Below are 26,190 nucleotides of genomic sequence, written 5' to 3' on the forward strand. Positions count from 1 at the left end.
TTGATGTGATAGGGTACCGCTGAACCTGTGATCTATGTATTACACTTCATCAAGAGCCATTCAACACATCTTCGTTTGATTTGACATTCCCTTTACCTACAGTATGATTCTTGATTTTATACTGGAACAGGAATTTATGGTTCAGATATCATTAGTTAAAGCAGTGAAGTTTCAAGTTTGAGCATTTAAAAGTTAATGAGCATTTATTTGTAAGTTTTAACCACGACAACTGAAATACTTGGATTTTTACATTGTTAACATGAGGAAAATGGGCCACAAATTAGATAATGATTTGGTTTTATTACTCCGTTTTAAAACCTTAAAGTACTAACCTTATCCCAAGGCACCACAGTGAAAAAACAAAAGTATGGTGTCCAAGTTTCTTATAACTGAACTCTGTTGCCTTTGTTAGACATAACAGTGCATACATTACACAATCCTTGCAAATAATTACCCTTTGCAAATGAACATGCCTCATGTCCACGACAGGATGTGGACATGAAAGAAAAATGAGAGCTCTTCACTGTTCGACTGCACTCGAGGTACATTTGTTCCGTGGAGAGATCCTGTGTTGAAAACGCTTGGGCGCTGTCACTCAGAAGGCATCTTACGCGGCATCCGTTTTTAGAATTTATCTCTCAGGGATTTCCAGAAATAAACATGTTTCCTGATGCGGAGGAGACTCCAGCAGAGCACACACCAAGCTGAGGATATTCATGGCCACCCACTCTTTTCGCCAGACTTCCACCCCTCCCAGACCTATGAAACCTTGCAAACCCTGTGAACTATCACGCATTACATTTCACATTTAAGACACATGTAGGCCCTGCCCATTCATTTCATAGCTGCACTAAAAACACTCTAGTTGTATTTCTCCAGACAACTGCATCCATGCTAAGTCTTTGTTCTACTTAACAGTATAATTCTCTCTTTGGGTATGGTGGGAGGCAGAAGGCTCTGGCATCTGATGCACAGTGACTGGACTTGGAGAGGGAGGGGCACACACACACACAAAGCCGATATCAGAAAAGGGGCAGGATGTGTCTGCATGGTTTGAAAAAAATCTACCACACACACTTTAAAAAAAAGTTTTATAACCGACAGGTCGGATATGAGAGCAACGGAGGAAGCTAGCTCTGTGATCACGATGGGGCGAATGCATAGGACAACACATTAAATCCTCCTTCATCCTAATCTGTGAGAATCAAAGAGGGAGATGGGTGTTGTGGATTGATATGAAGTTGTAACCGGAATGAAGGGGTGGTAACTTGGACTCCACATGGAAGTAATTCAATAGACTGCTTTATCTGAAAGTTGTGACTTGTTCATTTCCTTAGAAAACAGGCAAACAATGGGAGACAAAAGACATTCATTATAACAGTGTTGTGCTAATATCTTCTCTGGTGAGGGAAAATTAGAGTATGAGTTCATTAACCTTTGTTTCCGGTGTCAAGTGATCATTATCCATTTCCAAATCCCCTTCCTTGTCTTAATTACAAACCTCATGTGGCCAGTGGGGATAAACGCACAAGAGCGATTTACCAGTTTAGTTCAATCGCTGGATGTCTGCAGGTTTTCCGTGGTTTACAGTAGACTTTTGTTGTTTTACTGAAGACTAAGTGTAGTCGGTCCAGTACATTACCCTAAGCACTGCATGCATTCATTGATTTTCAGCAGAAAAAGGGTCTGCTTTCAGTGCCTGGTTTAGTATGTTATTTTTGTATTTTCTCATTAACTGCTGGCACGCCAAACATATACCTGAAATATTTTTCCTGGGAATGGAGCTCAAATTGACTTAAATGCAGATTAATGGTAGTCCTATTTAATGGGGCAGTGCAGTTAAACTGTGATTTCCTGCTAATTTAAAAATATATTTCCACACTGATGTTGACACAACACTGAAATTGTGAAAATGTTCATTATTCCCCTTTTGTCTTAAGGCTGTTTGAAACAAATGTCTGGAATTTCAGCCTGTTCAGGTGGGATGGAACTTCTGGTTGAGGGAGTGGGCTCGAGACCATCCTATCAGCCAATCAGGGCTGTGTATGTAAATATCTTCACATCTGACTGAGCATTTCAAGGACCAAAGGAGGCTCAGGGAAATAAATCATAAAAAATATATCTTAGTTATTTTCATTAAATAATCCATGATTTATTAGATTAACAGTGATGATTTAAAAGTACAATTACAAAAACTGCATAAGGGCTTTAACAGTTTTACAGTAGCAACCCTGCCTTTTTGTCCTCTTGGAAAAGTTTTGCAATGTTTCCCTTCAGATCCAACAAATGGTCTTTGGCATGTTACAACCAAAGCCTCACTTCCTCGTAGGAAGTGACTGTCATTCTTCCTTTTGCATAAGCAAACTGCTAGTATATCCTGTGCAATGGGGTTACCTCCCTCTCTCCCTCAAGGGGCAAGCAAGCATGCATCCCAAAAGGAGGCCACTGAATCAATATGCATTCCAACATGCTCCAACTTGCTTTTTGAGACTGAACTAAATTAACTTAATTCAGGATGGATGACTGCCCATGTTCGCACAGTAGACTAGCCTGTATCGTATTAGAAGATCATGCTTCAGTAATACTGTTTCACCTTAGACCCTTTTCTTCACAGCCCTTCTAGATAAATGCTTATTTTGGAGAAATAACACAAAACTTGATTATACCAGTAAGTCCCAGACCAAGTTAATTACCTATTTCTTTGACTATTTTTGTTCCCATTAGATACAGTAGAAGCTTTGATAAACAAGACATGACATTCTCTTTGACTGACAGCGATTGTATGACCCTGAATCTCAAAAAAATCATTGTTTGAGGCGAGTGGGGGAGGTGGTGAACAAACTAACATGGAGACTCCAAGACAAGGGGTGAATGGGACCCTCACTGACTCTGAGCTATGCTGAGACACAAGTCACGCCAAGGGATAAAGTTGTCATGCTATTGTGAAGAGATTTCCATTGACAAGACTCCCCAACATAGGACCACTGAAAATGATATGGGGGCCGTGGGCAATGCGTTTGCGGTTGAGTTCCTCTGTCAACAAGCAGAACCTATACACAGCCCCAGCATGTCTTTTTTTTTTTTAAAGCCTCGTGCTATTAGAGAGCGACACAGCCCCTCTTCCTTAGATCGCAACGCTCCCATTAGCAGATGTCAAGGGTCTCTGTTAACGTCCCCCACAGGCCATCCTGGAACCAGTCTGAACAAGACAGTGAGACCTAGGATTACTATGTAACCACACGCAGCATGGGGCCCCAGAAGCAGGGGGCCTAGACAGAGTGGAAAATTAATTATGAGGTAGGGCAGGAGACAAAGATTTATGTGAGACTTGGGAGGGAATGGTATGCACAGGGGGTGGGAGAGAGAATAAGTGAAGAATTTTTGTACAAGTTCATCCACCTTCGATCCACCCTGATATGTGTTCCTGATAGAAACCGAGTACACAGAGTTCATTTTGCCAGGCGATATGTTTTGATTGCTCTCAAACTTAATAAAACTCTGGGAAAGTCTCTCTTAAGAAACGATGTGATTACTCATCTCTGGATCATAGAATTTGATTTTGATCTCATGTTCCTAGACAAATGGATTGTTAAATGTATCATTGCATTACTGGCTCTGTCGGATAGCTAATAAGCTATTTTATACTGCTGTTTGGTGAAACGAATGTGCGAATGTGTTTACCGCATTGCTGTATTTTTATCTTTCACACAAACGATAAAGAATGTAATTAATGTCATGTTTGTTTATATCCCTCTATACTTCAGATCAAATGACAGAGGTGGAGAAGAGCAAGACCATAAAACCCTGAACACTCACTCCTCATACTCCTACTTGTAAATGTAAAGATTCACAGATGGTCAAGGGAGCCCAAGCAGTCCAAATTAAAAGCACGCATCGGTCAGAAAATGGATTAAAATATTACTAATAGCAGGTTCACTAATGTTTTACTCCGAAAATACCTCTTATCTGTTGACTGAATTGATGCATCCTCTCCTTCGGTTCAGTAGCCCATCAAACCTTTATGCATGTTATCTGACAGTCATATGCAGTTACTGTACAACTGTGTGCACAGTGCTGCTCAGTGCTACAACTGCTCGCACCAACGAGAGGTTGGCCTATCCCTGTTCTAACAGGATACACCTGTGTGACTCCTTCACCATTCACATTATCAAATAATAGGCTTTATTAGTTGAGTGTCAACCAATGTAATTTGCTGGATCAGTGTTACCAAGTACACTGTAGATCATTAATTTTTTACCGGAGTTGGAGACAACTAACGTTCAACTGCTGGTTGGGGTTTTCAATCATTCAGATTTTATTTTGATTATGCACGTTCACAATAACAAATAGTTTTGATAGTTTTGCTTTAAACGGTCAGTGTATTTTCACATAGCGTACAGCAGTCCTTTTTGCGAGCTGCGCATGGTCAGGGCAGTCATTGGTCAGGGTTGGAGAAACTCAATGTAAAAATTCCAAACGGTCTAAACCATTCGCTCTGGAGACTGGGTAAAACATAAATATTGACATAGCACTAGCTCAAAACATTTATCTGCAAAAAGTACAAGTTAATCAGTGGGTGATGGTGATTTCAAATAATAAGTTGGGGGAGACGACAATCATAAATCTGATAGTGGGGTGGAAGATGCTCAGTCTTCCCTTTGGCTCAACTCAGGTGCCTACACACATACACTATGAGACGGCCATTCAGATTAAAGAAGTCATCCCATCAGCAACACACTTTAATGACATTTGTTTAGTTTTTTTTAAAATCCAACCTAATCGCAAAAAATATAAATGCAACATCCAACAATTTCAAAGATTTTACTGAGTTAGTTAATATAAGGAAATCAGTCAATTGAAATAAATTCAATAGGTCCTAATCTATGGATTTCACATGACTGGAATGCAGATATGCATCTGTTGGTCACAGATAGCTTAAAAAAAAGTAAGGGCAAGGATCAGAAAACCAGTCAGTATCTGGTATTTGCCTCATGCAGAGTGACACATCTCCTTCGCATAGAGTTGATCAGGTTGTTGATTGTGGAATGTTGTCCCACTCCTTTTCAATGGCTGTGCGAAGTGGCTGGATATTGGTGAGAACTGGAACAAACAGTCGTTCATGTCAATCCAGTGCATTCCAAACATGCTCAATGCGTGACATGTCTGGTGAGTATGCAGGCCTTGGAACAACTGGGACATTTTCAGCTTCCAGGAATTGTGTACAGATCCTTGCAACATGGGGCCGTGCATTATCATGCTTAAACATGAGGTGGAGGCAGATGAATGCACAATAATGGACCTCAGGATCCTGTCATGGTATTTCTGTGCATTCAAATCGCCATCGATAAAATTAAATTGTGTTCCTTGTCCGTAGCTTATGCCTGCCCATACCATAACCCCACCGCCACCATGGGGGACTCTGTTCACAACGTTGGCATCAGCAAACCACTTGCCCACACAACGCTATAAACACTGTCTGCTATCTGCCCGGTACAGTTGAAACTGGGATTCATCCGTGAAGTGCACACTTTTCCAGCGTGCCAGTGGCCATCGAAGGTGAGCATTTGCCTACTGAAGGAGGTTAAGATGCCGTACTGCAGTCAGGTCTAGACCCTGTTGAGGACGACGAGCAGCAACTCTGGTGGACATTCCTGCAGTCAGCATGTCAATTGCACACTCCCTCAAAACTTGACTGTGGATGTGTGTTGTGTGATATAACTGCACATTTTAGAGTGGCCTTTAATTGTCCCCAGCAGAAGGTGCACCTCTGTAATGATTATGCTGTTTAATCAGATGTCAGGTGGATGGATTATCTTGGCAAATGAGAAATTAGCACTAACAGGGCTGTAAACAAATTAGTGCACAAAATATGAGAGAAATAAGCTTTTTGTATATATGGACCATTTCTGGAATATTTTATTTCAGCAGCTCAGGAAACATGGTACCAACACTTCACATGTTGCTTTTATATTTTTGTTCAGTATAGATGCGTATCGAATTGTTCATGAATGGAGAAGTGCACATCCTTAGGTCCTGCTACTTTTACCTACTTTAGTTTTTAGGATAGGGTGTTTCTCTTATTATGCTTGTACAAAGGGATTAACTCAGGAGGAACAAATGGCAATTTTCTATAAAACATTGAAAAGCACCAACATTTAAATTGAAAGGCAAGCAAACATTTTTTCTAAAGGTATCACAGCAGAAGATACCCTTTTCACTGCTGTGACAAAAGGAGTGTAGGAGGGAAAGATTAAGAGTGTAACCAATAAGGAAGAGACCTCCCTCTGCCGTCCCCCCTTTGAATTAAGACACTCCTCTTCACTTTTCCCCCTCTGGCTGGTGGGCTGTGTGTGGTGACTCTGCAGAGCACTGGAGGAGAACGGTGCATGTGGAGTGAATCAGTGGCTGTGGGCAAGTCACAGTTCACTCTGGGAGCTTGATCAACGCTGCTGGTGGAGTACTAGTGGGCAGCAGCAGGATGGATTGCAAGATTGGATTCCAGCTGGGTGTCTCTTTTTTACTGGTACTCTTGGTGGGTCATAGTGAGGCGTTGTGGTTTTCCTGGAGCAGTACAGACGGCACCACTGAGGCCCCAACGCTGGACAATGAGGGATCTGGGAACCCTGTGGCTAGCGGGAAATCACCAAAGCCGGACAACGTTGGAGAAGATGGGGCAGAGATCATTGACGTAGCTAGTGGGAAACGTAAGTTTGTACAAACTTGGGACCAGCATTCGAAGGCCACGGAGACCCACAAGCTGACCACTGTGGGGTCACAAGCCAGGAATGAGCGCCCAATTGAAAAGGATTCCCATGGGTCCACGTCGAGGGGAAGTAAACCTGGTAAAGGCACCTCTGCAATATGGGGTCTGGATCTGGTCACTGGGGGTGGTCAGGGGTTGGGAGTGGGTCTGGATTTGGATCTGGTTCTGAATTCGGATGCGGGTCTGAATTTGAATCTGAATTTAGTTCTGAATTTGACTGTCTGAATTCAGCTCCAGGTCTAAAATTGGTTCTGGGTCTCAATTTGTATCTGGATATGGGTCTAGCATTGAATCTGTATCAGGAGCTTCTATGTGGGAGAACCAGGAGGGAAAAGTTATACCTACAGACCACACGGGTTTAGCAGAGAATGTCAGTGTGCTTGCTGGGACAGAGCATGGGACGCTGGGTATTACCCAAGTGGACCTTGCAGAAAGTGCTTTGAACAAGCACCACAGAACAGGGGCATGCTATGGGTTACCCAATAGACAGTCAGCCTGTCCCAGGAGTGAATGTCTCGAGACAACTCGGAGTAGCTATAAAACAATTAACTGTAGCTCTAGTTGGAATGCCAATCATTTTAACTCAACAGAGTACTTTCAGGTACTTTCAGTTTCAACAACTACCACTCTTGCTACTAGTGAGGCGCCTGCCCCAAAATCCCCACGTTGCTTGCTCATAGATTCCCGTTTGCCTTTTTGCAAATCCATGCTTTGCGGTGGCCAACTTTCTCAATCCCAGCAGCGTGGAGGACATCCGGACTGTTCTGGTGGAGTGGGTGTGGCTCTTGCGGTCATGCTGCCACCATAGCCTGGAGTGTTTTTTTCTGTTTGCTGCTAGTGCCCAGGTGCGGTGATAGCCCCCTAGGCCTGCGAGGTCCTGCTGGACAGTCCTTGACGATGCCCAAACTTGACGACGGCCACTCTCTTCCTGATGAGAACGACTGGTATCAGAGCTTGTCAGTTAGTAACAGAAAGGTAATCCCTGGTTAAAATGTATCCCATTTTTTGGAATCCATTTTAAACCAGCAAATACCCCCCACCCCCATCCCCTCCTGTTTGTCTTTACTTTGTCACCCAGTTTTTGTCACCTCAGTAGTCCTTGGACGTTTATCTTGTTTTTTGGGGGTCATCCTGATGCGTGTGTTTTTAAGTGCATAATATGAAGGTACAGGTGACTAACGAGTGTGTTTCCATTTGCCACTCAACCCATTGGCAAAGACAGTGGTGTGAACATAGACTAAACAAACATGGCACTGGTGGTTTTCAGGTGCGGCCTGAACCTGTTGCATGTCAATTTATGTCCAAGTCTTCCGGTTGGCAGGTGACTGATAACTAAAATATATAAGAAAGAAAGTATTAAACACACACCATATCAATGATTCATACTCTGCGTAACCAATCGGACAGGAAAGTTAGATTTTCTGGAGAGCTAGAGGTGGCTTCTAAAGATCGTTTAACATACAATAATGTGATTTAGTTAAGGTGCAAGATAAAGAGACTGCTTTCAAGGTAGAGCGAAAAGAGTATTGACTTAAATGTCAAAGGGGGACATGTTTAGGGCACACCTAGTTTTAGATTATTCAATTAAACCTGAGTAAATTGCTGAAGGTCACAGTTTCATTCCATGTTATATGATTTGTTCCTCCCAAACTTAAAGGGAGTATTTATAGAGTAGTCATTTGTTTCAAGTGCACTTAAAGGAGGGAGCGACACTGCACTGTACCTTCTATACATTCTCTTGGCATGCAATCTTTACACCAACAAGCTGTCACTTATGTGTATTTATGGCATAAATCATTGGAATATTGCTAGCACATTTTACAAGCAGTACTTATGCATGGTAATTTTGTATTGAAAACTATCGCACTTTTCTTGTCTGAATTGCTTGCCGAAGTTTTGATGTGCATTCGGCTCTCTAAATGTTCAAATTAAGCTGTCATGTTACATTGAGCGCATGGGAAGTGATTATTTTGGCTTTGTGGTTTGGCCCTATACATTCAACCAGGGAAAGGGAAACCTAGTCAGTTGCACAACTGAATGCATTCAATCAAAATGTGTCTTCTGCAGCCAACCACTCTGAATTAGAAAGGCGGGAGGGGCTGCCTTAAACGACATCCAAGTCATCAGCTCCCAGGGAGCAGATGTTGTTGAGGGTTAACTGCCTTAAGGGCAAAGTGGCAGATTGTTTCACCTTGCTGGCTTGGTGATTCAAACCTTTCGTTTACTGGTCCAACGCTCTAAACAGCTAGGCTACCTGCCCAACTTTGTGTGTGAACATACTTGCGTGACAGTTTACCTTATTTTAGCTTGGTGACATATTGGCACCAGTTGTATGTCGTTCAATGGCCTTGAGCATGATAGGGAAAGAAGAATGGTACTGGTAGATAAAAAGATAATTCCCTGTACAACGTAAACCTTATTCAGTCTGCATATAAAAGTTGGAACATTGTTTTCAGCAACAGACTTGTTTTGAATGACACTGACTGAACGTGACATTTTTTTCCCTCTTCTAGTTGGGTAGAAGTAGGGTTGTGCAATAATTAGCCTATGCCTTCAGTGTACCAGGATCGTAGCTTATTATATTGTTAAGTCAGCTCTCAGCCATCACTGATCTCTCTTGCAGCCTCCGATTCCATTAGACTCCACCCTGCTGTTATAGCACAGTGAGAGGGTGAGCTCAGGATTCACTTTTGGCCCGAGCATGTCGTGGCAAAATCTCTAAACCACATATTGTGCTTCAATTTACTTCTCTTTGCCAGGTAGTCATTTGGAAACACATATGGTTATCTTTCTTACGTCAAATTAGTGCATTTTCTTTTATGCACACCTTTTCAAACACTTCAACGGGCTAATTTTTGAAAATGGAAAACTTAAATCTTGCTACAGTGTTGGGGAGGAGGGGAGGAGGTGCTGTGGGTATGTTTAAATGTTAAATGAATACCTAATTCGAAAGGAACAAAAGACAAAACATTTTCCCTATAAAGACCTTATAAATGTGACTATGGTTAGGGGTAAGGCATTCCACAGTTTGCAAGAAGTACAGTGCCTTCAAAAAGTGTTCATACTCCATGACTTATTCCACATTTTGTTGTTACAGCCTGAATTCAAAATGGATGAAATATATTTTTCTCACCCATCTACACACAATAGCCCACAATGTCAAAGGGAAAACGTGTGTAAATGTATAAATTAAATAAAGAAATACCTCATTTAAGTATTCACACCCCTGAGTCAATACAAGTTAGAATCACCTGTGGCAGTGATTACAGAATTGAGTATTTCTGTGTAAGCCTCAAAGAGCTTTGCCACCTGGATTGTACAATATTTGCACATTATTCTTTCTAACATTCTACAAGCTCTGTCAAGTTGGCTGTTTATCATTGCTTGACAGTCAACTGTAACTAGGTCCCTCAGAATGATTCAATGTTGTCTTGGCATGCAACTCCTGTGTATTATATATTATTTGTCTCCCAGTGTCTGTTGGAAAGCAGACGGAACCAGGTTTTCCTCAAGGCTTTTGCCTGTGCTTAGCTCTATGCTGTTTATTTTTATCCTAAAAAACTCCCTTGTCCTTGCCGATGACAAGCATACCCATAACATGATGCAGCCACCACCATGCTTGTTGTTGGATTTCCTCAAACATAATGCTTATGCAGGACATAAAGTACATTTCTTTGCCACATTTTTGGCACTTTTACCTTAGTTTCTTATTGCAAACGGGATGCATGTTTTGGAATATTTTCATTCTGTACCGGTTTCCTAATTTTCAATCGGCCATTTAGGTTAGTATTGTGGAGTAACTACAACGTTTTTGATCCATCCTCAGTTTTCTCCAATCACAGCCATTTAAATCCTGTAACTGTTTTAAAGTCACCATTGGCCTCATGGGGAAATCCCTGAGCGGTTTCCTTCCTCTCTGGCAACTTAGTTAGGATGGATGCCTATGTCTTTGTAGTATTATGTTTTTACTCCTGCACTTATTAGGCTTGCAGTAACAAAGGGGTTGGATACTTATTGACTCAAGACATTTCAGTTTGTTATTAATTTGTAAAAATATCTAGAAACATAATTCCACTTGGACATTATGGGGTATTGTGTGTATTGTGTGAATCCTGGCTGTAACACAACCATGTGAAAAACATCAAGGCATAAGTACTTTCTGAAGGCACTGTATGTGTTCTTCATAGGTACCGATTTATGGCTCCAGATAAAGAAGTTGTCAAATAAATGTAGTTGTGGAGAGTGATGCATTTTCACCCTGACCAGGGCGGTGTATTTGGGGTTTCAGCAAGTGCTCTCATTCATATCCACAGGCTTTACACTGTCTTTTTACAGCACTGCTGTCTTTAAGGCAGCTTGCTCCACTGACAGGCTTTAGTGGACAAGTTGTCTCTGTTCTGACCCAAAGTGAATCCGTGGAGTCTCAGAAGTGTAGGAATCTCCAACGTGATTCTCTAACATTCTGGATATGTGCCAGCTAGGTGAAATAAAAGTCAGATTACGTTGTTACGTAGCAAAATTTGAAAATGTGTTTTTTTATATTGGATAAAGTAGAGACTCAGAGCTAGACAATAGTATATCATAACCTACAGTGGGAAAGATACACTGCTTTGAAAGTTGATAAACTTGTAACCCAACTTTTGAGAAAATGTCCCTTGAATGTGTTGGTACAGTGCCTTGCGAAAGTATTCGGCCCCCTTGAACTTTGCGACCTTTTGCCACATTTCAAGCTTCAAACATAAAGATATAAAACTGTATTTTTTTGTGAAGAATCAACAACAAGTGGGACACAATCATGAAGTGGAACGACATTTATTGGACATTTCAAACTTTTTTTACAAATCAAAAACTGAAAAATTATTCAGCCCCTTTACTTTCAGTGCAGCAAACTCTCTCCAGAAGTTCAGTGAGGATCTCTGAATGATCCAATGTTGACCTAAATGACTAATGATGATAAATACAATCCACCTGTGTGTAATCAAGTCTCCGTATAAATGCACCTGCACTGTGATAGTCTCAGAGGTCCGTTAAAAGCGCAGAGAGCATCATGAAGAACAAGGAACACACCAGGCAGGTCTGAGATACTGTTGTGAAGAAGTTTAAAGCCGGATTTGGATACAAAAAGATTTCCCAAGCTTTAAACATCCCAAGGAGCACTGTGCAAGCGATAATATTGAAATGGAAGGAGTATCAGACCACTGCAAATCTACCAAGACCTGGTCGTCCCTCTAAACTTTCAGCTCATACAAGGAGAAGACTGATCAGAGATGAAGCCAAGAGGCCCATGATCACTCTGGATGAACTGCAGAGATCTACAGCTGAGGTGGGAGACTCTGTCCATAGGACAACAATCAGTCGTATATTGCACAAATCTGGCCTTTATGGAAGAGTGGCAAGAAGAAAGCCATTTTTTAAAGATATCCATAAAAAGTGTCGTTTAAAGTTTGCCACAAGCCACCTGGGAGACACACCAAACATGTGGAAGAAGGTGCTCTGGTCAGATGAAACCAAAATTGAACTTTTTGGCAACAATGCAAAACGTTATGTTTGGCATAAAAGCAACACAGCTGAACACACCATCCCCACTGTCAAACCTGGTGGTGGCAGCATCATGGTTTGGGCCTGCTTTTCTTCAGCAGGGACAGGGAAGATGGTTAAAATTGATGGGAAGATGGATGGAGCCAAATACAGGACCATTCTGGAAGAAAACCTGATGGAGTCTGCAAAAGACCTGAGACTGGGACGGAGATTTGTCTTCCAACAAGACAATGATCCAAAACATAAAGCAAAATCTACAATGGAATGGTTCAATAATAAACATATCCAGGTGTTAGAATGGCCAAGTCAAAGTCCAGACCTGAATCCAATTGAGAATCTGTGGAAAGAACTGAAAACTGCTGTTCACAAATGCTCTCCATCCAACCTCACTGAGCTCGAGCTGTTTTGCAAGGAGGAATGGGAAAAAATTTCAGTCTCTCGATGTGCAAAACTGATAGAGACATACCCCAAGCGACTTACAGCTGTAATCGCAGCAAAAGGTGGCGCTGCAAAGTATTAATTTAAGGGGGCTGAATAATTTTGCACGCCCAATTTTTCAGTTTTTGATTTGTTAAAAAAGTTTGAAATATCCAATAAATGTCGTTCCACTTCATGATTGTGTCCCACTTGTTGTTGATTCTTCACAAAAAAATACAGTTTTATATCTTTATGTTTGAAGCCTGAAATGTGGCAAAAGTTCGCAAAGTTCAAGGGGGCCGAATACTTTCGCAAGGCACTGTACCTACTGGAGAGCTCTTCTTTGTCTACACCCATTCAGAAGATATGGTCTGGGCAAAAAATCTGGTTGTTAGTTATTTTTGTGATGTTGCTACAGACGCGACCCGGTAGTTAATTATTTTTACGTAGTTGCTAAGCAAACAGGCTGGTCGTCCGTTCTAAACAAAATGGTTGCTACGCAGGCTGGATAACGTTCTACCCAACAAGTCAAACATTGAACCTGGAATGACAGTACACTATTTGCATTTCCATTTATTTGAACTTTTCTTCTATTGGTATTTACTTGGATATGTGTATTAGAATTATGGTGATGCATCATTTCGCTTGGCTCTGAAAAAGTTCTCGGCAGGCAGAGGTCGGAAAGGCAGACAGTGAGGCTTATGTTAACCCCCGCTACACCAAACTAAATGCTAGGCTGGAGGCAAGCTGAAATAATGTGCAAGTTCAAATAAATACAAGAATGTCACTGTATGCTGTAGAGTTAATATGTCCCTTCGTTGGAACTAAGGGGCCTAGCCCGAACCACGAAAAACAGCCCCCGACCACTTTTCCTCCTCCCAAAAACTTTACAGTTGACACTATGAATTTTGGCAGGTAGCATTCTCCTGGCACCCAGATTTGTGAAGCGTGATTCATCACTCAAGAGAACGCTTTTCCACTGCTCCAGACTCCAATGGTAGCAAGTATTACACCACTCCAGCCTAGGCTTGGCATTGCGGATAGTGATCTTAGGCCTGTGTGCGGATGCTCGCCATGGAAACCATTTCATGAAGCTCTCGACGAACAGTTGTTGTCCTGACTGACGTTGCTTCCAAAAGCAGTTTAGTGTTGACAGTAAGTCGGTAGTAAGTGTTGCAACTGATGACAGGCGATTTGTATTCGCTTCAGCACTCGGCTGTCCTGTTCTGTTTGCTTGTGTGGCGTGCCACTTCATGGCTGAGCCGTTGTTGCACGTAGACGCTTCCACTTACAGTTGACTGGGGCAGCTCAAACAGGGCAGAAATTTGACGAACTGACTTGTTGGAAAGGTGGCATCCTTTGACGGTGCAATGTTGAAAGTCACTGATCTCTTCAGTAAGGCCATTCTACTGCCAATATTTGTCTATGGAGATTGCATGGATGTGCGCTCGATTTTATACGGCTGTCAGCAATGGGTGTGAGTGAAATAGTTGAATCCACTAATTTGATGGGTTGTCCGCATACGTTTGTAGTGTACTTTTGGTCATTTTGGTCTTTCCAGAGATATTTATTCAAGCATTGAAAGAACATCCTGCCAAATGTCCCACGGTGTAACATTCCCATGTTGTCCATTTCTGAGTTAATAGGATTAGGAACATTGGCAACATTTCACAAATCCCCAAATATTCCAGAGTCCATTAAAAAAAAAATGCATTCTGCCTTAACGTTTATGTTACTGCTTTGCTCTGTAGAGATTACCGGTAGTGTACTTGAGCAGTATCATGTTACCTGCAAACTGCACAGCTGGAGGTAGTGCATCCTGTCTCATCTTCCTAGTGGCTTTAGTTTTACCTCAGTCCTCGGGGAGCTTCTATGAAGCCTAATTTTAGGATGAGTTTTGAAGATGTTTGATGTCGGACTTTCCGTGCTAGTATTCTTTTTACAACTTTGCATATGAGTTTATTTGCTCTAGAGAGGCAACAACTGATATGATGCAATGTTCTCATGGAGAACATATTTTTAAGAGCATGTAATGTCTTTGGCCGGGTAACCCAATATTTATCGGCATGCCTACGGATCTGGATTTTCTGGAGACCCACTTTGCCGTGGCTAAAGAGAGTGATTTTTGCGCATGTGCAGGATTTATTTTACGTAGCTGCTGTCCACACTAAACCTAATCAAAGTTTATTGGTTGCGTTCACATATTTGCTGATGTTATCACCGGTGCAGCTAAATGCTTATGTTTCTCGCTCCAACAGTGCAATAAATATCTAGCAGTACAAAGACAATACACGCATAATCCAAAAGTAAAAAACAAGAAATTAAGAATTATCAGAACGAGCAATGTCTTAATCCGGAATATAATATATACTGAGTTTACAAAAACATTAGGAACACCTTGCTAATATTGAGTTGCACCCCCTTTTGCCCTCAGAACAGCTACAATTCGTTGGGGCATGGACTACAAGGTGTCAAACGCGTTCCACAGGGATGCTGGCCCATGTTGACTCCAATGCTTCCCACAGTTGTCAAGTTAGCTGTAAGTCCTTTGCGTTGTGGACAATTCTTGATACACAGGGGAAATTGTTGAGAGTGAATAACACTGGAGGTAGTGTTGCAACGTTGCAGTTGTTGCACACTCAAACCGGTGCTCCTGGCACCTACTACCATACCTCATTCAAAGGCACTTACATATTTTATCTTGCCCATTCACCCTCTCTATGGCACACAGACACAATGTATGTTTCAATTGTCTCAAGGCTTAAAACTCCTTTAACCGGTCTCCTCCCCTTCATCTACACTAATTGAAGTGGATTTAACAGGTGACATCAATAAGGGATCATAGCATTGACCCGGATTCACCTGATCAGACTGCCATGGAAATAGCTCCTAATGTTTTGTAAACTCGGTGTATAAATGGTGTGAAGAGACAGTATATGAAATAGAAAAGGTTTTTACAGTAGTAGTTATATAGGATGAGCTACGAAGAGAATTGGGTAAAAGCGGGTAAAACTGTATGTAGACATTGTTAAAGTGACCAATGTTCTATGTCTATACAGTGCCTTTCGAAAGTATTCAGACCTCTTGACTTTTTTTACATTTTGTTACGTTACAGCCTTATTCTAAAAATTATATATATAAAAAATATATATATATATATATATATATATATATATATATATATATATATATATATATATATATATATATATATCCTCAACAATCTACACACAATACCCCATAATGACAAAGTGAAAATAGGTTTTTAGAAATGTTTGCAAGGTATTCAAAATAAAAAAGATAACTTGTTTACATAAGTATTCAGACCCTTTGCTATGAGACTAGAAATTGAGCTCGGGTGCATCCTGTTTCCATTGATCATCCTTGAGATGTTTCTGCAACTTGATTGAAGTCCACCTTGATTGAAGTCCAACCAAGCCATAAGGTATTGTCCGTAGAGCTCCGAGACAGGATTGTGTCAAGGCACAGATCTGTGGAAGGGTACTAACTCATTTCGGCAGCATTGAAGGTTCCCAAGAACACAGTGGCCTCCATCATTCTTAAATGGAAGAAGTTTGGAACCACCAAAACTCTTCCTAGAGCTGGCCGCCCGGGCCAAACTGAGCAATCATTGAAGGGCTTGTGGGGGTTAACATGTTTAAATGTGACCCCATTCAGGAAACTATGCGCTAAAATATATATTTTTTATATCAAAATGGCAGATATGCCTACTCAAACATGTGCATTTTCATGTGCCTTTAATGTCAAACTTGTATGACATCTGTAAATACGAATAAAATTGTTAAATTACAAGCCTAGTTGGTTTAGCCACAGAAAAAGTGAGCAACCTTCTGCTAGCCATGATTGGCTGAGATAATGAGTGGGCTGGACTTGCTGAGAGATGAGTTTGGATTGGTGAACCATATAGCACGTGTCTGTCTATTGGAGCTGGTCAGTATGTTTAGGTAATTGTGTCGGATGCAGCTTTAAAACATTTTTTTTTTAAATGTATCGCATAGTAAAACTGCATAAACCTAATGTCAAGTTAAAGTGTACTGTTAGCTAGCTAACGTTACCTGGCTGACTTGCTAGCTAACGTTATGTGTATGCTTTCCACCTTCTGGATGACCGAGTTTTGAAATCAGTGGAATTCGAGTATGATAGCTAAAGAGATGGAGAAAACACCAGTCTGCATTACATTGTCAAACTAAGGCAACCATGCATGGCATCAGACAGGAGACACGTCCAAACATGATGTATACTGGTAAGATTTTCAGATATTACACATTTCTAATTTTTACGAAGTAGTTTCATTTCAAGTGTACTGTTAGCTAGCTAACGTTAAGTGTATGATCTTATTCTTTGTATCTCAAACAAATGTGTTGACTAGTTATAGCCATAGAACCTGGTTGGTTAGCTACCTGCAGATTCATGCATGGTAGTAACGTCATAAGTTGTGAATGGTCCATTGTTTAACTAGCTAGCTACATGTTTTAACAAAAGACGGGAACAACAGACAGCAAATAAGTCCTTCTGGAAGTGCACCGAATATGATGCTTTCTAATGCTGAGTTGTTATAAAGCTCACTGATTGGGTTCTCTCCAAGTTATCCTAGATACCCGGTTCTTTCAGAACCCAGGAACATACTCTGGAGGAGCTCCTGACATGCACTACCGGTCAAACGTTTTAGAACAGTTTAATTGATTAATGTACTCTGAAATTAAAGCATGGAAAAAATAAACAATTGGAGACAAAAAAAATAATGGAATTGTTTTTTAAACAAAAAGTTATCTACGTTTTTGAAAGTGGCCACCCATTGCAGACATAACAGCCAAACACACTCATGGCATTCTTTCTACAATGGAAATTACATATTGTTTCGAAAGTTCTACCCACACTTCTACCCAAACCCCTCTTGGGGTTTTTCCTATGTTGTTGCATTACAACCTACAATTTAAATGGATTTTATTTGGATTACATGTAATGGACATACACAAAATACTCAAAAATTTGTGAAGTGAAAAAAATAAAATAAAAAAATAATTGGAGTCTGCAACACCACTAAGCACAGGGCACCACCAAGCAAGCGGCACCATGAAGACCAAGGAGCTCTCCAAACAGGTCAAGAACAAGTACAGATCAGGGTTGGGTTATAAAAAAAATATCTGAAACATTGACCATCCCACAGAGCACCATTTAAATCTATTATTAAAAAATGGAAAGAATATGGCACCACAACAAACCTGCCAAGGGAGGGCCCCCCACCAAAACTCACTGACAAGGCAAGGAGGGCATTAATCAGAGAGGCAACAAAGGAGCTGCAAAGCTTCACAGCGGAGATTTGAGTATCTGTCCATAGGACCACTTTAAGCCATACACTCCACAGAGAAAAAAATAAACAAACGTGTGGTGTTCACCAAAAGGCATGTGGGAGACTCCCCAAACATATGGAAGACTGTACTCTGGTCAGATGAGACAAAAATGTAGCGAAAACGCTATGTCTGGCAATAACCTAACACCTCTCATCACCCCCGAAAACACCATCCCCACAGTGAATCATGGTGGTGTCAGCATCATGCTGTGGGGATGTTTTTCATCGGCAGGGACTGGGAAACTGGTCAGATTTGAAGGAATGATGGATGGTGCTAAATACAGGGAAATTATTGAGGGAAACCTGTTTCAGTCTTCCAGAGATTTGAGACTGGGACGGAGGTTCACCTTCCTGCAGGACAATGACCCGAAGCATACTGCTAAAGCAACACTCAAGGTGTTTAATGGGAGACATTTAAATGTCTTGGAATGTCCTAGTCAAAGCCCAGACATCAATCCAATTGAGAATCTGTTGTATGACTTAAAGAGTGCTGTACACCAGTGGAACCCATCCAACTTGAAGAAGCTGGAACAGTTTTGCCTTGAAGAATGGGCAAAAATCCCAATGGCTAGATGTGCCAAGCTTATAGACATATCCCAAGAGACATGCAGCTGTAATTGCTGCAAAAGGTGGCTCTACAAAGTATTGACTTTGAGGGGGTGAATAGTTATGCACCCTCAACTTTTCCCTTTTTCAGTCATATCTTGTTTGTTTCACAATAAAAAATATTTTGCATCTTCAAAGTGGTAGGCATATTGTGTAAATCAAATTATATAAACCCCCCAAAAAATCTATTTTAATTCCAGGTTGTAAGGCAACAAAATATAAAAAATGTCAAGGGGGTGAATACTTTCGCAAGGCACTGTAGGTTGATTTGCTTTCACCCTTCTGCCCAGTTCATCCCAAACCAGCTTAATGAGGTTTAAGTCTGGAGACTGCCATTCAATGATTTGAAGCCTATGGTCTTATGTTCTTCTAAGATAGTTCTGACATTGCCTGGAGGTATGCTTTTGGTCATTATCTTGCTGTAGGACGAACCCCTGACCAGCTAGGCGTACACCGGAGGGGAGGGTCTTGCATTGCGCTGCAAAATGCTGTGGTAGCCATTTTGGTTCAGGGTGCCACTCACTCTGGATCCAGCAAAAGAGCCCCAGACCATCACACTTCCTCCATGTTTGGTGTCACACTGAGGAACCATCCTTTCACCTACTCGACGACGTACAAAACCCCTGCGTGATGAACTGAAGATTTCAATTTTCATCAGTCCGTAAGACTTTCTTCCACTCTTCAGTAGTCTACTGGTGGTGGTGCTTCATGGCCCAGGGAAGCCTATTTTTCTTATTTTGCCATCTTAGCAATGGCTTTCTTACTACCACTTGACCTGTCAACCCTGCATCTCAAAGTTTTCTCTTCACTGTTGAAACAGACTTGCTTACTTCGACCAGTGTTAAGCTGTGCTTGATGCTGTTGCCCTGTGAGCTGCCTATCATGCAAGCTGTTGACTCTCAGAAACGTGTCTTCTGTTTCTGTTGTGGCTTTGGCTTTGTTCCCTCCAGTTTCCAAGTGCCTTTTGATGGTGTAGGAAACTACTCACACTGACACCTTGGCTTTCTTTCAAAGGAAAGACCTACACTTTTAATGGTTTAATGCTCTGTCTTTTGTTAATTGCGTTTTTCTGGCCGTTATGATAGCAAAATACTACTTCCTGTAGTACAATACTGTTCAAATAATGCTTAAGAGGGTGTAGTAACACAGTCTGTTCCAACAACTGCTTTTGGAGGGTTTGTAAGTAATCAACAAAAGTTAGGATACCTGTAGGAATTGTTAGCGTCAACTTTCAAGGCTTAATTAATAACCCATTCCCTGAAAAGGGCCCTTTTCTCTGAAATGTTCACGACAGTAGCAAAGAGGTGACATGAGAATGGAGAAGCAACTTGCTGGCATTCCACGCCTACCACAAGTAACCAAAGGATCTGTTGTCACTGGTTCAGAAGTAACCTACACCAGAGCTGTGTTCGAATACTCATGCTAACCGCACTAACCATACTATTTGTGACTTGAATTGAGTATATAGTATGGATATAGTTAGTCTGCCAAAAGTTCCCAGATGTTATACTAAATTTGCCAAAACACAGCCACACACTGTCCTTACGAACCACATAGCATAGTGATTTGTTAGCTAGCTACCTGATATTGGTTGGCTACTTATACATCAAACTTTCCAGTATATTAACTATAGGCTATCTAACTAACTACCCAACGTTTATTGACTTGATTATTCGCTCTGGATATCTACTTTGATTACAGAGCACTCTCGTCTGAGTGTACCAAAGTGCAGAATAATGAATTTACGAGCGCTCAACACTCGTTGAATATGGCCTGAGTCAGTAAACGTCAGCAAAAAAGCATGATTAAATTGTTGCCAGCAACACAGTTACCAACGTTCTGGATAACATGAAAACTGCCTAACCAGCTCTGCTAGGATGAGTAAAATGGTCAGAGTGTTCTGGTTTATGTCTGGAAGTAGCTAGCAAGCTAGTCAACATTAGCTTGGGTGCTTGACTGCTGCTGTAAGGTCAGAACGCTCAAATCAACCCTACTCCTCGGCCTGAGCTTCCAGTGTGTGCTCCGAGAGCGAAAAGCTCTAAATTTCCACACAGGCAATCTGACAAAGCTCTGAATTTAAGAGCACACTCCAGATTAAATTTAAGAACACACCCGAAGTCGTAAAAGGTCTAACTAGTAATTTGTTATGCTAACTAGCTAGCAAGGGGTTGCTTAGCAACATTCCATAGACAGACGAAGAGCTAGTACACTCAACTGAAAGGATACTGTTCCGTTTCCAGTTTACCAAAATGTAGTATACAGTATGTTAGTATGGGTATTCGAACACCGCTCAGGACTGAATGGCTGGGGTCTTGCCTGAAAAGCGTTTCCTACACTTTCAAGTTGCATTTGTGAATAAGCCAAAATCCATCTGAGAAAAATGAGCACATAGCCTACTTGGACACTTGCAACCCTTTTAATGACTCCACACTCCTTATGAGACCAGAACAAGCACATTCTTGGATGATTTGTTCTGAACATTTAATGGCGCTGCATTGTCATGTAGCTTACTCTTATTTATTTTTTTGTTATTTCGAAAAAATATTTTAGGCCTATTTTTGTCCCAACTTTTTGTGTTTTTGCTGAGCTTTTTCGATCATAAATATGTTTTATAGTGAATTATTGATATTAATGGATGGTGTAAAAACAAATGAAAATACTTTCTTTAAAACAAAAATACATACTGGAAACTAGGTATTGACTGTTTTTAGCTTTCAGCCTTTATTTAACCATATTCATGAATATATATACAATATTCAGGCCATAACTGAACCAACTTCTGTAGATTATATATACAATATTCTGCAAATATGAACAAATGTTGCCTATATACAATATTTGTAGCCATACATGATTTAATGCAAAGCAGTAAACATACACATTTAATAACAGACTCATGAACACAATTAGGTAATAGTTAATGTACACAACATTATTTAGTAACCGACCCATAAACAAATTCACTCAAAAGTCTACAGCTGGCTTCACAGCTTTCCCAGCACTTCACAGCTTCCCCAGTAAACTCAACATTTGTGTAGCCTCACAAGGACAAAAGAGAAGCGGAGGAAGGAGTTTACTTCTACTGTAGTGTTCGCGGTATATATTATGTGAAGGGGCGGCGCTTCAGCAGAATGTGTATGTTTAATGTCTCAAAGTGGTGGGAAAACAGAAATGTGCGGCATTCAATCTTGTGGTCAATAAATGTAGGGGACAAGACAAACGGGGACCATAAACCGCAGCAGGACCTTTTCAGAAGCTGTCCTATTCACTGCCTGATTGGACAAGTCTTTTTAAACTGTCAATGGACGACAAATGCTTATTTTGGGGGTTTGAATGGCGATCCTAGTTAAAATGCCAATCTTGAACCCCTGCACACAGTCCAATGTGTTTCAATAATTTAGAATGACTCACTGTCCTTTAGATGACACAATACCGGTGCATTCACTGACATCAGCAAAGGCATTCCTTTAGCTTTACGTTTGAGAGGGAAAAACCTTTCCATTACACTTCATAAACCTGGTAAAAAGTTGTTCCATTTCTCATTGTTGCAATACGTTTTGTCGTTATTGACTGATTGATTGATTCTACATTGTTTAATAGGCACATCCACCATTTTGTCAGTATCCTGAGTAACAAAGGTCATTTTAGGGATGATGAAAAGAACCCATCTGCAGATGGCCAGGCCTGTGGGTAAAACTCGAACATAGAGCAGTGTTTTACACAAGTGCATAGAGTAGCCAATTTAAATTACTGAAAATGTGTATTGTTAGTTGTTTTGGACATTGTCTAGGCCTATATGATCACGACTATTTCCTAAGTAAGAGAACATTAAACCTTTTTCACATGTAACCTGTCTTCTCTTGAAATTAGTCTCATTTACAATTTTACTGCAATATAGGAATTGCCACAATGTTTGTTATTCAAATTAAGTATTTTATTAAAAATGAAGTAAATAGGCCACATTATCTTGAAAGATCATTTAAAGCATTTGTTTTTCTAAGTTTCAGTTTTCCCAGTTTTTTTTCAGGTTTTCGCTCTCAAAATCACGCTTTTTAAAATAGAAAAATCACATAATTGAGTGTTCTAATAACAATGCTTAAACCACATCAGGTGACCATTTTTGAGTTCTTTGAAATACAGTGCCTTGCGAAAGTATTCGGCCCCCTTGAACTTTGCGACCTTTTGCCACATTTCAGGCTTCAGACATAAAGATATAAAACTGTATTTTTTTGTGAAGAATCAACAACAAGTGGGACACAATCATGAAGTGGAACGACATTTATTGGATATTTCAAACTTTTTTAACAAATCAAAAACTGAAAAATTGGGCGTGCAAAATTATTCAGCCCCCTTAAGTTAATATTTTGTAGCGCCACCTTTTGCTGCGATTACAGCTGTAAGTTTTGCACATCGAGAGACTGACATTTTTTCCCATTCCTCCTTGCAAAACAGCTCGAGCTCAGTGAGGTTGGATGGAGAGCATTTGTGAACAGCAGTTTTCAGTTCTTTCCACAGATTCTCGATTGGATTCAGGTCTGGACTTTGACTTGGCCATTCTAACACCTGGATATGTTTATTTTTGAACCCTTCCATTGTAGATTTTGCTTTATGTTTTGGATCATTGTCTTGTTGGAAGACAAATCTCCGTCCCAGTCTCAGGTCTTTTGCAGACTCCATCAGGTTCTCTTCCAGAATGGTCCTGTATTTGGCTCCATCCATCTTCCCATCAATTTTAACCATCTTCCCTGTCCCTGCTGAAGAAAAGCAGGCCCAAACCATGATGCTGCCACCACCATGTTTAACAGTGGGGATGGTGTGTTCAGCTGTGTTGCTTTTACGCCAAACATAACGTTTTGCATTGTTGCCAAAAAGTTCAATTTTGGTTTCATCTGACCAGAGCACCTTCTTCCACATGTTTGGTGGGTCTCCCAGGTGGCTTGTGGCAAACTTTAAACAACACTTTTTATGGACATCTTTAAGAAATGGCTTTCTTCTTGCCACTCTTCCATAAAGACAAGATTTGTGCAATATACGACTGATTGTTGTCCTATGGACAGAGTCTCCCACCTCAGCTGTAGATCTCTGCAGTTCATCCAGAGTGATCATGGGCCTCTTGGCTGCATCTCTGATCAGTCTTCTCCTTGTATGAGCTGAAAGTTTAGAGGGACGGCCAGGTCTTGGTAGATTTGCAGTGGTCTGATACTCCTTCCATTTCAATATTATCGCTTGCACAGTGCTCCTTGGGATGTTTAAAGCTTGGGAAATGTTTTTGTATCCAAATCCGGCTTTAAACTTCTTCACAACAGTATCTCGGACCTGCCTGGTCCGAATACTTTCGCAAGGCACTGTAGAAATTTAGATTTTTGGGTGTAATTAACCTTTCATTCAAGTGTGCAGCTAGCAAGAGAATGTTTTTGTAGCGCACGTGATGGTAGAGTTTGCTAAACAAATACCCACTGGATTGATGAAAATAATCATTATACAATTCTGCCAGGTGAGCATAGGCTACTTTGTAGTTAACAACATTTAATTGAGAAGGTTTTTGGGAAAGCCTTTCAATCTACCAGAAGACGCTAACAGCAACACGTGGTAGAGATGCTCAATGCACACAGACATGCGTTCTTCTTGCCTCTTCAGAAAGTTGCAGTAAATAGGAATCGCTGATGCATTCTGGTCATGTCTTATGATACATTTGGGCAAGTTAATTCATTTTCAATACATTTAGTTGATTCCCTACTATGGTCAATACATTTTTGCATAGCCTACTGTTGAATTCCTTTTTAATGCCTGGATTCCAGGAGGGCCCAAACTATAATATTTGGATCAGAGTGAGGCTCTCCACTACCAAGCCTTCTTGGCACCACGACACATCATGACTGGCTTTGTGAAACTCGTGAATGCTTTAGAAAACAAATACATGCGTCAGAAAACACTATTTCCCATTTGAAGTTTCTTCTTTAGCCTTGACAGAGGATTTTTGTATCCCATAATGTTCAATATTTATAGACATATATTGTTTTATATTTTGAATTCGAATTATGATGAAATAGACTACTTGTGCAAGATTATTTGATGATCAGCATGCAATAGAACATTTAGTCTCTCCGAATCACAATTTCTTTGGGTTCTCTGTTTATTTCCCCAAAAATGTATGTACTGAACCCAGTCCAGAGTCACCCGGGGTGACTGAAGAGGGAGCGCAGATATTTGGGGAACCTAGCTGTAGGACTTATTTTGCCCTGACGTGATGACATTTAACTGATGTAATGAAATTAAGGGGAACTGGTGTGTGTGCTGAAGGTTTTGGGAGAAGTCAGGAATTTCATTAGATCAATTCCATAAAATGAATGCATTCATTATTTTCATTCAATTCAGAAATGTATGGAATTTTGAGATGTTTTTTTTCATGTATTAATTCTTAGAATTGATCCTTATGCAGAGTATGCAGTGCATAATTGTTCTACTCTTTACAAAACTACATGCTGATTGAGCTTGTGATCCACAGAAATCCTAATTCTGTGTTGTAATGTGTCATAAGCATACGGTTTAGACTTTACATCTGTACTCGAATGTACGGAACTAGAATCTGTTTGATAAGGCCTCAATGCTCTTAGGAAGTGTTTTCTATACTTGTGCATCTGCTCTAACTGAATCATACAGTGTTAATTAACTCCAATTTCATTTGCGGTACAATGAAGGGTAGTCATCCTCCCTTTTATAGTCACTCCTTCAAAAACGTGATTTTGTGTGAGTGATTCCCATTTCCCCAAAAAATGTGCAGTCACTTGTTTGAATAGACTGGTTTTTATAAACATTTCCCATCAGACTTCCTATTTTCTGTTTAGCTGTGTCACACATTTATTTCTGCCCTGTCTTGTAAGATACTAAAGAGTTACGTCAAATGTATATAGACAACGTAACAAGGTTGTGCCTTGTTACGTTGTCTGAGACTGGCTAGAATGGAATTCCCCTTATCCCATGTTAGTGAGGGAAGTCTACCCCCACACTCAGTCATGTATTCACAGGGGGCTTTGGCTAAAGTACCTCCAGTATCTGTTCAAGGAATTAGGTTTTTATAGGTCCCAGGAGAAGTGTTTTCCCCACCCTTTTTTGGATATGTCAAAGTTGATGTTAGTTTTTATAACCAACTCCATTTTAGGCAGGCAATAGGACTTGGCTTGTTTGAATTAGATCCTTTGAGAAATTCCCCCATATAGGGTTGCTTTTCAAAAGTTAAGAGCTAAATGTAATTTTTTAGCTTTACAAAGTATTCTAGCAAAAACAATTGTTGGGCTGTGTGTCGGTTGCAGTTAACGCCATCCATGTAATGTATTTGTTTGTAATGTTTCCTTGATATCTTATGTCCATTCTCATTTGGAGTTGTGACAGAAGTCTTAGGCAGTTTCCCATGTCAGGTCATATTTCTTTCAAATATTAGGCCAGGAATCATTTATCTTTCATCACGTTAATTAGCATCTCTTCAAGTGACACCGGA

General features: G+C 40.6%; 1 protein-coding gene across 3 annotated transcripts in view; it reads left to right on the top strand.

The window, feature by feature from the left end:
• Positions 1 to 26,190, top strand: part of LOC110519975 (collagen alpha-1(XVIII) chain) — a 173,432-nt gene that overhangs the window by 70,240 nt on the left and 77,002 nt on the right. Inside the window, exon 1 of one of the 3 annotated variants that reach the window (XM_021596906.2) lies at positions 6,350 to 6,842. The exons of 1 other annotated variant lie outside the window; for it this stretch is intronic. In XM_021596906.2, coding sequence (XP_021452581.2) covers positions 6,479 to 6,842 — 364 coding nt within the window. In that variant the 5' untranslated portion in view covers positions 6,350 to 6,478. Of the gene's footprint in view, positions 1 to 6,349; positions 6,843 to 26,190 lie in introns of those variants that run through there. One more of the 3 variants, XM_021596907.2, reaches the window with a different exon arrangement.

Source organism: Oncorhynchus mykiss, chromosome 3, assembly GCF_013265735.2.
Source record: "Oncorhynchus mykiss isolate Arlee chromosome 3, USDA_OmykA_1.1, whole genome shotgun sequence".
NCBI classification, from domain to species: domain Eukaryota; kingdom Metazoa; phylum Chordata; class Actinopteri; order Salmoniformes; family Salmonidae; genus Oncorhynchus; species Oncorhynchus mykiss.